Below are 13,988 nucleotides of genomic sequence, written 5' to 3'. Positions count from 1 at the left end.
TCACAGTGCAATCCCAATTATGTTTTCTCAGAAGTAAATCCCATTGAATTCCATTGACTTGATTCCTGGTTAGCATGTTTAGGACAGCAGCCTAAAACTTATTGGGCAGGTGAATGGGGTGTTTGCTAAGCTACAGCGCATTCCTGAGGTGGGGGGCTGAAAGTGCTCTGGAGGTGGCGTGACCCTGCTGCCAGCGTAAGTGGCCTCTTATCGCGGAAGAAGATGCACTTATGCTGGCAGAGGAGCAGTTCCGTCGGCGCCCAGGCATCGCGGAGCTGCACGCTGCTCCTCCAACGCTACAGTCTCTCCGGGACCTAAATCCCAGAAGAGAAATGTGGCACCAGCATGGGGGCAGCGTTTCCGGGGGCGTTCCTGTGGGCGGAGTTGACAGTAGTCAGCTTCCAAATCCCCTCCAGCCCGGGAACATCCCCTCCAGCAACAGTGTTGCTGTGCCAGGTTTTTCCTGGCGCATTATCGCTGTTTTCCATGGGGGGGGGAATCCCCATTTTCTTCTTTACACTGTAAAAAAAGCTTTTTTAAGCCTTGAGGCAACTAGGGAACCTCTTTGGAGGTGGCGCGGAGGCGCCTCAACTATGCTGACCCTGCCACCACAAGGCTCAGGAATGAGCTGCTAATGTATTATTTTGATAGATTTTGTAAGCTGCCTTGAAGATCATATATGTTGGAAAGGTGCTTTTTTAATGTAAATAAATAAATCCAGACACTTCTCCGCTTCCGTTTTCATGCTGCCAATCACTATATTTCTGGTTAATCAAAGAGATTTTAAAATGCAGTCTCCTGAAAAAGATGGTATGCCCTAGCATGTAAGCAGCAATCCTTAGGGGAAAAAACTACCACAAGGGAAATTTTTCAGAGTAAGTGAGCACACAGCAACATTGGCCTACCCTAAAAAAAATTATTACTTCACTCTTGGCTATTAAGAGATAATCATATTAAAGCTACTTATAATTGCTACATGCTAAAATGTATTTCCTGTTCTAGTCTCAAATATTATGCATTACTATATTCATAAGCATCCCCTAAGGAAACTAAACTGCAAATGCAATCTCCGTCCAAACACATGCTGCCTACTGGACAATGTGGTCAAACTCATTTCATATCGGGGGGGGGGGGGGAGCTGTGCAACCTGAACAGAGCTACAAGACAGATGGCCAGTTTTATTAATCTGACCTTATTTGCCCAAGACCAGATCAAGAGAACTGTTAAATGCACTGATGCTTCTAAATAATCCATAAGCCGTGTAAATCTTAGATTTGCATATTTAACACAGAAACTCCAAACAGGCTCATAATTACTTCCAAGAGGCATAATAACTACAATTTATCCAGAGGGAACTTCAAAAATCTTGTATATGCCTAAGAACACTTACTCTAAAGGGTTAGGAACTTTCCATCCACTACACTTAACGACAGTATGGAAACATGTGACAAAACCAGAGTCTTTATGTATCATCCCCCGTGATCTCAAATGACAAAATGCAGCACAAGCTTCATCTCTTGCTAATTAAACGAATCAATTAAGAGACTATTGTTGCAACTGTGTAACTGCTGTTCTATAGTGGCAATAACAACCCCACAGGGAGGTCTTTTACTACATTAAAATGCTGTCCTCCACAACTCCATCTGATATTATTAGAAACAGTTATTTGCGTCTTGCTGTCATATTAGTAGCAGCAGCAAATTATGGAAATATGCAGACCAGAATGATCCCAGTATGAGACCAGGTTTGGTTTTCAGCCTCCGAGGGAACGAGCGCTGAAAATTCCAAAGTTCCCCAAAGTTCATTAATGGAACTGATAAATTTATCAGCACAGCAGCCATTTAGATGCTAGGTAAGGGTCACACATTTGCATACTTTCCTGCTAAGCTGATACAATTCAACTAGATAAATTATCATATTAAGTTTACCCTCCTGAGTTAAACTGATGGAGTTCAAAATTGTTTCCGATGGTTGTCATTAATCGCTGTTACATCTTAAATGCTCGCTTTGAAATCTAATTGTGGTGGTGTGCCAGGGGTCATATTAATAGCACTTTTATTGCTAAAGCTTTATAAAAACATGTTTATTCTACTGATATCCTCACTGAAGATGAAAAAAAATAAGAAATGAAGTACATTTATTATCAATAAAAACTTAATTTAAGATGTACTTTGCGAGATTTAAATTAGGTTTAGCTACTTCATTCAGGATTGTGTTTCATTAAGATCTGTGGTTAAGCTAGATCTGTATAAATCAATGTTCTCCTACAAATACTAAGGGAACACCATAGCTGTAGTTGTGACTATACTGTGTAAAATGACAACTTGCACAGTTCTTCTAGATAGTAGAATCCTTCACTGATGAGAGATCCAGATCTGTCATACGTTTAAATATTACAGCATTAGAGAACGCAGAAGTGATACAGTATATTTTCAAAACCCACTCAACATTTTGCATGCTAGTAAGTGTAAATGGCCACTTCACTTAGGAAAATGATCTTGTTACAGTTATCCATACCTTAGTAACATCTAGGCTAGCCTACTGTAATATGCTATGCGTGAGGTTGTCTTTGAAGAGTCTTCAGTTGCTCCACAATATGTTGGCCAGTGGATATATTTTGTTGTTTCTCAAGTATCTTCACTGATGCTTTGTTTCTGGGCACAGTTCAAAGAACTACTATTGATCTGCAAAGCTCAAAACAGTTTGGCACCAGGGTACCTGAAGGAGCACCTTCTCCTATATGAGCCTCCTCATGAACTGAGATTGCCATTGCAGGTGCAGCAATCTTGATGTCAGGCAGGAGTTGAGGGTGATTTGCCTGGAACCATCTTTATCATCTTTTAAGTAGCAAGAAAATTCTATCCTACTTGAGTTTTTGTCACTTAGATTGGTGTTCATCCCTAACACTGTAGACCTATGACTTTTAGTTTTACTGCTTCTGCTTTTTATCATTGCTGTGTAATGTGGTTTTATTTTGTTGTTTAGTTTTTAAATACTGGAAACCACCTTGAATACCATGTTACACAAACTGCTCCTGGTGCATGGGTACAGCCCTCTTATGTACACTTACAGATCCGCGTCTCCCAGATGTTTAAGCCTGTGTACACATGGGTCTGGTTTGGCACAGTATTTATCAGAAAAGGAAAGAGGCAAAGGTCATTTAAATAATTAAATCATACTTTTATTTAGAATGATTAGGACAGCATAAAAGAAAAGTGGAGAGACATAGTAAATTCAAAACTCAGCAGTTGGTCCAGCAGAATATTATATATACCCAGATGAGGTTAGAGTGCAATCTAGACCTATGCAAAGATACCCTGAAGGATGGGGGGAGAATATAAAATATAGTTTGCCTGTCCAATAAGAAGAGAGGTCACCTGGTCGAAATGAACCTCTTCATTTACAGTGTGTGAAACAGAAACATTGTGTTGCATGTTAGTTTGTGCTCACATGCATGTGCAAAAAAACAAAAACAAAACCTCCCACTCAGAAATTTAACTCATTCTGGGGAAGAAGCTAAATTCCTAAGAATGACAATTCCAGCATCTCATATTAACATTTGTAACAATGCATTCCATAATAGGCAAAAAAAGGGACAGTGATTTATCAGTGCCCAACACCATACATCAGGGATAGTTGTATCATATGAAGGATCGTTTGGGGCTGCACACTTGTAGGTGTGGCAGCAAACCGAGGGTGAAAGTGGAGTAACAAATGTAGAAACCACACGCAAATACCAATTGTATTTGTTTACCTAAAACTTCTTTTTTTAAAAAAAAATTGTAAAAATGTGTCGTTTGGAACCAAGTTTTATTTAGAGAAGCCAACAAAAATTATTCCACGAAGAGATCCTGTTTGGTTTGTCAGTTGCCTTAGTTCAGCTAGTACACATGCTTTACATGAAAAACAAAACAGTTACAGACTATTTAAGCCATCTAAATTCGGGGAGGGGGGAACCATTCAGAGAACTATTTCAACCAATGTCCCTGTGACAAGCAGGATGATTATTCACTGAGACAGCCAGATCTAAGAACAAGTGCCAATGAAGAGGCCAGTGGTATGTCAACAGAACAACTCCAGGCTACTCACTAGGACTGAAACTCAGACTCTAAAGGCCCATTCCTGAAAAATGGGCCCAAAGCCCTTAGGAGGCCGATTATGGCCTCCGCCAGCGCCGGGGCCCACACCGCTGGCGCCCAGAAGGCACACACTGGCATTAGTGGACCCAGCACCAGCGTGCAGGGCCGGGCGCCGCTCCCCAACTGCTGGCGCAACCGCCGGCCTCCGGCACAGGCTGCGCTGGCAAGCCGGGAGGCGTTCCCGGGGCGTAACGGCACCGGCTGTGGGGCGGGGCTGACATTAGTCAGCCTCCCGAGCACTTTTGGCTCGGGAACGCCCCTTTTTATTTTTGTAAAGATATGAGGGTTGCACGGGTTTTTGGCGCCGGGCAGAGGGCGCCCTATGAGGGTTGCATGGGTTTTTGGCACTGGGCAGAGGTTTCGGCTGTGACGAAACCTCTTTAGGAGGCAAGGCCACCAGTTTGCCTCCTAAGCCCGGCGCGGGCATTCCTTTTAGGAATGCGCTGTAAATAACCTACAGGATAACACACCCTCACCTATAGATGCATATTTAGTCAAGTCAAGCTGTTGCAGAACTATACAGGATAGGCGCGATTTAGTATCTACATTATATAGGGAAGTTCATTCCCCAAATACTGAACATTGCTCCCCTAGGAGAGATGCAGACGTACATACCCAAAACGTTCCTAAAAAATGGTCCCTAGTGTACTACCAAGTACCCAGGATGCACTGCAAGACAGCTGCTGATGGGACAAAGAACTAGTTTCTGCCGCATCCCCAAATGGCTCAGAAGGCAATCAAGTGGTATTATCCATTAAAGGGGATAGCATAATAACAACAACAATATCTTCTAAATACCACAAATTAAAAGCTTGCATAAATCACCTCAGATGTCCTACACACAATTTACAGTGAACAAATGTACAATCTGTATGCAGTGTGATGTGACTTGACTTGAATCTGTATACAGTGTACACTTGATTTTTCTTCATTCACGCACTGAGTAATACTCATGTTACAGTCAATGCATGTACAGCTGAATGTGTTATTTAAACCTCTTGTTTATACAGGTTCTGGTCCTCGTTGTCATCTGTAAAGTGAACACATGTTGTTTTTTCTTACAGACAGATTTACACATGTATATATGTAGGATGTACATGCATTCACTGTAATATGTGAATAGGGCTACTGGTCTGCTCATCTGATACGGTAACTGATAGCCCCGATTTCCTGCATTATTCTGGCTCAAGATCATTATCAGCACTCAGCTGTTTCACTATGCATTTTACCACAGTGCTGGCATCCTATCCTACTTCGAAGTGAAAGCATTACAAAGATGATGCAAATGAAAATAGATTTTTATTGAGTAACTAGAAAATTGGTTGCCTTTGTAACAGGGGGTGTATGTGTGTATATACTGGCAAAGCCCTCTTGAGTTGGGCTGCATATATGGTGCATCTTTATCTAAAGGTAAAGGTCCCCTGTGCAAGCACCGGGTCATTCCTGACCCATGGGGTGACGTCACATCCCAACATTTCCAAGGCAGACTTTGTTTGCGGGGTGGTTTGCCAGTGCCTTCCCCAGTCATCTTCTCTTTACCCCCAGCAAGCTGGGTACTCATTTTACCGACCTCGGAAGGATGGAAGGCTGAGTCAACCTTGAGCCGACTACCTGAAACTGACTTCCGTTGGGATCGAACTCAGGTAGTGAGAGCTTTTGACTGCAGTACTGCAGCTTAACACTCTGCGCCACAGGGCTCCTGACGCATCTTTATCTACACACATGTTAATCGTATTGTGGGATCCACGTCTGGAGTCCTCCCAGTGGTTCCTCACAGAATCCAGCAGGATAAAGTAAATGGAGTGCAATCTCACATACAAGCCAAAACTTGCTAATTATTCCACTGGGGAAGATTTAGCCCCCTGCCCACCTACATTGTTCTTAAGGTGCAGTGCAGTTTTATATCAATGTCCCCACATGATTGGATCTTACAGACTGTGAAAGGGAGACTGACAGTACATTCCTAAGGAGAGTTACTCCAGTCTAAGCCCACTGAAATGAATGGGCTTAGACTGGAGTAGCCCTCCTTAGGAATGCACTGTGATTTTTGTCCATTCCCCACTCTCATTACAGATCTCCAATCGGCCATTCAGGCTGTTCCCTATGGTCCCCTTTTCCCCCAGGAGAAGTATTTCAAGGACGTCAGTAGGCTGCAGCAGGAGAGGGAAGAGACAAAAATGGGCCGCACATAAACAAATGATATTGTCTTGGAAGAGTAACATAAAATGTATCACAAATAAAGTCATTATGTTCTTATTTTCTTTAATGTTTATTTCTACAAAGAACATGCAGTAGCTTTTAGTACTTACCACTGTACCAAGGAATTGAATGCTAAAGTTTCCACTGGCATCCCATGAAAAGCACTGAAAGAAATAGCGATAGCAGTTATTAAATTATACTATATAAATAACAAGCTTTTTTGTCCCTGAGAAATGCCTACCAATTATTATATTATGACAGAGAGTGGGAGCTGGGTGACAGATTAATAATCAAGTTAAACTTTAATCAAAACATGATTAATTGAAACAGGTGTGGTTAAAGCATAATGATCTATGTTATACAACAACAGAACGTGGATCACCCCAAGCCTGAAAGACCCCAGTTTCATATTCACAATTGATGTACTGAAGTTGGTCCAAAGCCTCCTTTGACTAATCACTGGCCAAAATGAGGCAAAAATTCGTAACCAGTTACTGCTGTAATCTACTTGGCCCTGTCATTTCCGGTTTTCGCCCTTAAGTGGTATAGAAAGTTGGCATATAAAAACCAACTCTTCTTCTTTTTCTAAAGACAGACTCAGTAGTGTTTTGTGACAGGAAAGCATGTCTCAAAATCAAGAAGCCAGGCCCTTCTGTCCCACAAGAAACTATGCTTACCATCTGTTGAAGCTCTTCTTCTACCTTTTTAAGCAACGACCAGAGAGAGACTATTCTGTACTAGCTTATTGTCTTTGGAATGCCCTCGCATCAAGTAGGTAAAGGTAAAGGTCCCCTGTGCAAGCACCGGGTCATACACACACACCGGGTGACGTCACATCCCGACATTTCCAAGGCAAACTTTGTTTGCGGGGTGGTTTGCCAGTGCCTCCCCCAGTCATCTTCCCTTTACCCCCAGCAAGCTGGGTACTCATTTCACCGACCTCGGAAGGATGGAAGGCCGAGTCAACCTTGAGCCAGCTACCTGAAACCAACTTCCGTCGGGATCGAACTCAGGTCGTGAGCAGAGCTTTTGACTGCAGTACTGCAGCTTAACACTGCGCCACGGGGCATCAAGTAGCTCACCTGATATCTTTAAGGGAGGTAAAATTATTTCTGTTTACTGAGGCATTAGGTTTACTGTTGTCCTGATTTATTTGTATGAAGGTGAAGAGTTGTCCTCAACCCTTCTTTCCCTTTGGAAATAGGTGTTTGCTTTAGTTCTGATCTGCTGGTTTTATGGCCGAGGAGTTGTTTAGTTCCTCAGTCACATCCTCAATGCCAATGTAATGATATGCCAGCAATAACCCTGCAAAAGTTTAAATTCTCACATATTTTTATATTGGGAGACTGACAGTTAAAGGACAGGATATACATAATTAACATAATAATAAACATTTAGGACCTGTAAAAAGAGGCTTCAAATATAATAATAGTAAACCAGGCAAGAAAAGTTATGATGCATTAATGCTCTTTGAGAGTTCCTGTCATGTGTCTTTTTATTGTAAGGTTATCTCACCCTTCCTCAAGAAACTCAGTGGTGTTTCACCTCACAGGGTCCTCATGAGGTAGTTTATGCTGTGAGATAGTAATCTGTCCAAGGTCACTGGATGAGCTTGGCAATGAAGCAGTAACTGGAACCTGAACGTGCCATCCCAAGGTTAATAATGAGTAGCAAAACACTGTAAACTTGGCAATATCAAATCAAATCTTAATAAAATTTTGATCTTTGACAATAGTTTATGAGGTAATGAAGCTACTGATCAAGCTACTCTGTACAATTAGACTCAATCAAGCACATAGGCATAAAACTCCCAAACGTATAGAAAATTATATACAGTACATACATATATATATATATGTGTGTGTGTGTGTGTGTGTGTGTGTATGTATATGTATATATATATATATATATATATATGTATGTGTGTATATGTGTGTGTGTGTGTGTGTGTGTGTATGTATATATATATATATATATACACACACATATATATATATACATACATACACACACATATACACATACACCCCTTAAAGTTGTCTGAAATAGACAAAACACCACACAACCCCCCCAAAAAACTCTACTGGTGTTAAGTACCCCTTCTAGATAAACTTTATAGCTACATGTATATAAATAAAGCAATGTTGTCATTGAACCATTTCTTTCCCCCCTAGCTAAGGGGTCATTCAGTAGCACTCCATTCTCTACTGCCTTAGGAAAACAAAGGAGATATGCCAAAGCTTGACATATTTCAACAATAATGATTAATGGGATGGAAAATGTGGGAAATAAAATTTCATACAAAAATTCTGACGTTTACTTTTAAAAAGGAAACAGGAATATACACTTTTCCCCACAGATTGGGGGGAAAACAATCAAGTTTTGGAAACTGGAAAGAAGAACAAAGTACCAGCTGCCTACAATTAATCAGATTAAGCCAAAGTAAACAGGTACAGAGTCAGACTACTTGATAAAGCTGTCAAAGTTGGTAAAGTGAAACAAAAATCAAGGACAATTCTCTTAAATGGAATGTACTGCACCCTCATTAGCATCCTGTCAATGAATGATATATTTAAGAACAAGCCATTTGAATCCCTAGCAAAATTTGTACACACACAGGGAGAGACACAGACAATGTGCATGAGAATTTTTTGGGAAGCGTCTTCACATCAAATACCATGCAGATCTCATTGTGGTGAAATGTTTTAACCAAAAGACTTTTTTAAAAAGGTATTATATTGAAAAAGAAATAAATTCACAACTTGTTGATAAAAGGGCCAAGTCTTCCAAATTACTCATGCAAGTGGTTTCTACAGAAGGAAGTCGTTTCATCAAAAGTAATGGAGCTACAGGGTAAACCTAAAGGCCATCCTCACAGGGCTAAAGATGTCAGACCAGGGCAACATCAGGGGTGTGTCTTTGGCAGAATTGGGCATACAGCCCATTCCTGAGCCTTCAGCGGCCGGGGACAGTGTGGCCAAGGCGCCGCTGTGGAACCTCCAAAGCTGTTCCCCAGCTTTTTATTTTTTTAAATGGGGCATTTTGCCCCATTGAAAACAGCAAGGCTGCGCCAGCAAAAAGCTGGCACAGCAACACTGTTCTCAATTACAGCATTCTGGGCTGAAAGGGGACAGGAAACTGTCTACTGGCAGCTCCCACCCCCCGCCACCCCCCGGGAACACCCCCCAAGATGCTGGTGCGGGGCTTTGCGCCATTGGGACGCCATTGGAAGGGCCAGCCAGCGTCCCTGGGTGGTGCCAGGAGAATGGCGTCCAGGTCCCCCCGCAGGCGTCAGTGCCACCCTAGACAGTGTAAGTGGCATGGGCGTCAGCACAGGGGGCACAATGTTATACTAGCATAGAGATTGGGGGCATGCACAAAGGTTAGCTACTTCCCTCTCTGCCTCTCATGGGGACATCTGTTCTAACAGATCTAATTTGATCTTGAAAGAGCAAAAAATAAGACTCAAAACCCACAGAGGATGAAAAAGAAGAATCTCCTAGACCAGTGGCGGCAAACCACGGCTCATGAGCCGCATGAGGCTCTTTGGGCCCTTGAGTGCAGCTCTCAAGGAGGAGGAGGAGGCGGCGCGCTGCGGCTCCTCCCTGCAGGTGGAGGCGGCGAGTGGCCGGCAAGCAGCCGGGCGGCTGTCGCCTCGCCTCTGCTCCCCCCGGCTCACGGCCCTCCGCCAGGGGGCTGAGGTACGGGGTCGCGGCCCGGGCAGGCTGGGCCGGCTGGCCAGACGAAGGGCTGGGGAAGCACGCCCCCTGGAGCCAGAGGGCAAGGAGCCGTGGGGAGTCGGCTGCGGCCGAGGTAGGTGCGGGGCAGGGCGGAGACGTGGGGAAGAGCAGGCTGGGGGAGCTGCCTTCTGCCCCGCCCTCCGCTTCGGATCCCTCGCTGCGGCCGGTCTGGCTTCATGGAGTCTGAGAACTTTTGGCTGGGCGTGGCTGCGGGGCACTGGGTGTGTGTGTGGGGGGGTGCGTGTGCAGGTGACGATAGCTTTTCTCCTTCTTGTTTGTGCATGGCCGTTGATGCACAGGAGGTTTTGCCTTGGGTTTGCTGCTCTGTAGATGCACATTAAGGATACCGTCGTTCCTTTGCTCTGGTCTCCCTCTCCTTTTTCCGCAAACTCCATCTGATTAGAGGGCAAACTTTAGAAACTGGGTGAGTTTGCTCTGAGGGGGATCTCCCTTTAAACTGGCCTTTGCAAAGGAGTCTGAGAACACTAGAGAGGCTGCCTGTCCTGCCTGCCCCTGTTAGCTTCACCCGCCTCGTTTCTGCAGTTCAGGGCGCAGAAGCTGGGCCAGGACAGCAGAAAACCTGGGGGCGGGGGGGGAGGCGGGGGCAGCAGCAGCAGCAGCAGAGAGTTTGTTTCTGCTTGCAGGCTGGGGTTTTGCTGGGAAGACCAGGGCAGTAGCCAGCTGTGGAACACGGTTGGCTGGAGCACGCCCCCTGGAGCCGTAGGGCAAGGAGCTGCGGGGAGTCGGCTGCGGCCGAGGCAGGTGCGGGGCAGGGCGGGGACGTGGGGAAGAGCGGGCCGGGGGCGCTGCCTTCTGCCCCGCCCTCCGCTTTGGACTCTCCCTCACCGGTGCCAGGCTGGCTTCGTGGAGTCCGAGAACTTTTGGCCGGGCGTGGCTGCGGGGCACCGTGTGTGTGTGTGGGGGGTGCATGTGCAGGTGATGATAGCTTTTCTCCTTCTTGTTTGTGCATGGCCATTAATGAATGGGAGGTTTTGCCTTGGGTTTGCCACTCAGATGCACATTTTCCCCAACCGGATTCTCAAAACTCTGCATGGGGGGTTATTGGCCATTTATGAATGGGAGGTTTTGCCTTGGATTTGCCACTCAGATGCACATTTTCCCCATCCAGATTCTCAAAACTCAACAATAAGCCCCCCTGCAGAGTTTTGAGAATGCAGATGGGGAAAATGTGCATCTAGAGAGCAGCAAATCCAAGGCGAAACCTCCCGTGCATGAATGGTTGTTAAAAGGCGTTTGGCTCTCAAAAGAAATCTCAGTCGTTGTACTGTTGATATTTTGCTCTGTTGACTAATGAGTTTGTTGACCACTGTCCTAGACTTATTAAGAACAGACTATTAGCTAAATCAAAGACTATTAGCATCCAAAAAATGGGGGGAGCCAATTTTTCAGTACTGCAGTACAAAAGCAAATACATTTTACCATAATTAATGTTGAGAATTACAGTTGTCAATGAATATCAACAATTAAATGTTGTTAAGTTACTAAAAATTAGTCATTTCAGAGATTTACATATTTAGTTTTCAGAGATTTACATATTTAGTTGCAAATATGATTGGAGACTAGGGAAATAAAATATGATTAATAATAGCTCTTTTCCCCTAATTATAAAAGTGAATGTATTGATTTTGTATTTGTTATTTGATTTTGTATTTGTTATTTATTTCATATTGTTAGACATACTAAAAACATGCCACTATGCTATACATGATAACAATTACTGGTGTACATCTAACAATAACATGGAGATAAAAATGTTAATTAAAAATAATTATTTAGTGAGCAGAAATAACGTTACAGAGCAGCAGCAGAAGAAGCTTTAAGTTTTGGTTTTTATACCCCGACTTTCTCTACCTTTAAGGAGTCTCAAACCGGCTTACAATCAAATTCCCTTCTTCTCCCCACAACAGACACCGGAGAGAGTTCTGAGAGAACTGTGACTAGCCCAAGGTCACCCAGCAGGCTTCATGTGTAGGAGTGGGGAAACCAACCCGGTTCACCAGATTAGAGTCTGCCACTCATGTGGAGGAGGGGAGAATTAAACCTAGTTCTCCAGATTAGAGTCCACAGTTCCTAACCTCAACACCATGGTGGCACATTTCTGTCATTCTGATTTTAGTGGTCACAATAAAATGATGCACAACTTAAGGCACCGTATTTAGCTGCCACATTAATATAGCATGAAATTTAAAGTCAGCATTGGTAGCTCTACCTGCATTCCCAGCTGTCCCTGCAGCCATTCATAGAATCATAGAGTTGGAAGGGGCCATACAAGCCATCTAGTCCAACCCCCTGCTCAATGCTGGATCAGCCTAGAGCATCCCTGACAAGTGTTTGTCCAGGCTCTGCTTAAAATCTGCCAGTCTTTATCCTTCCCCAACACTCACGGAAATATGGACAATGAGGGGAGGGGATGTTCCCAAAGTGTCCTCTTTTCTGAATTTAGGGGTGGAAACCTTCTGGTTCTCCTGCACCCTAACTAGGAAGGGGAAGGGAGGAAAAAAGAGGGGGGAAACTTCCAAGGCTGGTGTCCAGTAGGAGCTCTGCAGAATCCTGGTGCCTGCTAACCTGGTATGGACAGATTTTACCAAGAAAGCCTCTTGGTGTCTTTAGCATGAGGACCCGTCCTGTAACCAAGAGGTGGAGTCCTCCCAATTAGGGCTGTTGAAAAAAAATATTCGGAAAAATTCGGATCCGGCAAAATTCGGCCCGTTTTTATTCGGGAAATGGCAAAGTCCGAACTCCCCCGATTCAGAACCTTGGAATTCGGCACGCAATCCGGAGTTTGTGAATAAATTCGGCCATTTAAAGCCATTAAAAACACATTTGCACCTTTCCGTGGCTCCGGGGGGGGGGGCTTGAGGGGATCCATGTCAGTGAGTCTGTCTCTCTCTGTCTGGCCCGTTCTTCTCCTTTGTTTGGAAATTGCGTCTTCTGGTTGGGGGGGGGCTGTTCTGCTGGAGGGGGTTGATTGCCTCTGTGGAGTCTGATTTGGGGGGTTACCTGTCCCGGGGGGGGGGGGCTTGATCTCTTTGCGAGTGTGATTGTTGCTGTGGAAGATTTGAATCCAGCAGCATGACATCTATCAATACTGAAGATACGCAATATGCGCAGGTCGCACTTACACAAGTAGCATTATAAGATGCACTTTGGCTGTATTGAAATGAAAAGATACGTACGTTACCCATGATATTTACGCTGTTTACTTACGCTTTGAGCAGGATGCACTTTCGGCGTAGTTACATCAGCTCTTAGAAGCCACAGACTGGCTTCTACTGTGTGTGTGGGGGGAAGCCAAAGGGGGGGGTGACCTGTTCTGGGGGGGGGACTTGATCTCTTTGCAAGTGTGATTGTTGATGGAGGTCAGTGTGGGTCGGTGGTGAGTCTCTCTCTGGCTGCCCCAGAAACAACGGGAAGTTTTGCCTTGGATTTGCCACTCTCTAGATGCACGTTAAGGATCGCCTGCTCCCATTCATTCCAATGGGCAGATGGTGGGGGACCGCATATCTCGGGACCCCCTGACCCAATCTTCACAAAACTTGGGGGTTCTTGCAAGAAGGGTCCCCTCAAGTTACACTGAAAGTTTGGGACCTCTACCTCCAAATATGCCCCCCCCCAGAGCCGTGGAAAGCCGTGAATGTGTTTTTCATGGCTTTATTCCAATGGGTGATTTTGGGAGGGGGACTCCTTCCGAGCCCCATATCTCGGGGGGCCCTGACCCAATCTTTACAAAACATGGGGGTTCTTGCAAGAAGGGTCCCCTCAAGCTACACTGAAAGTTTGGGATCTCTACCTCCAAAAATGCCCCCCCGGAGCTGTGGAAAGCCGCGAATGTGCCCCCCCATCCACGGGGATCTCTCTCACATACAAACAGACACTCCCAGTCTCTTTT

The 13,988-nt window shown here is 44.6% G+C and overlaps 1 protein-coding gene across 1 annotated transcript in view; it reads right to left on the bottom strand.

The window, feature by feature from the left end:
• PCCA (propionyl-CoA carboxylase subunit alpha) overlaps positions 1-13,988 on the bottom strand; it is a 306,082-nt gene that overhangs the window by 66,880 nt on the left and 225,214 nt on the right. The window contains exon 21 of the mRNA XM_056861686.1: positions 6,449-6,502. Coding sequence (XP_056717664.1) covers positions 6,449-6,502 — 54 coding nt within the window. The remainder of the gene's footprint in view (positions 1-6,448; positions 6,503-13,988) is intronic.

This window comes from Euleptes europaea, chromosome 16 (genome assembly GCF_029931775.1).
Source record: "Euleptes europaea isolate rEulEur1 chromosome 16, rEulEur1.hap1, whole genome shotgun sequence".
Taxonomy (NCBI): domain Eukaryota; kingdom Metazoa; phylum Chordata; class Lepidosauria; order Squamata; family Sphaerodactylidae; genus Euleptes; species Euleptes europaea.
Note: the sequence above shows the minus strand (reverse complement) of the source record. Positions and strands in the feature narration are given on the sequence as shown.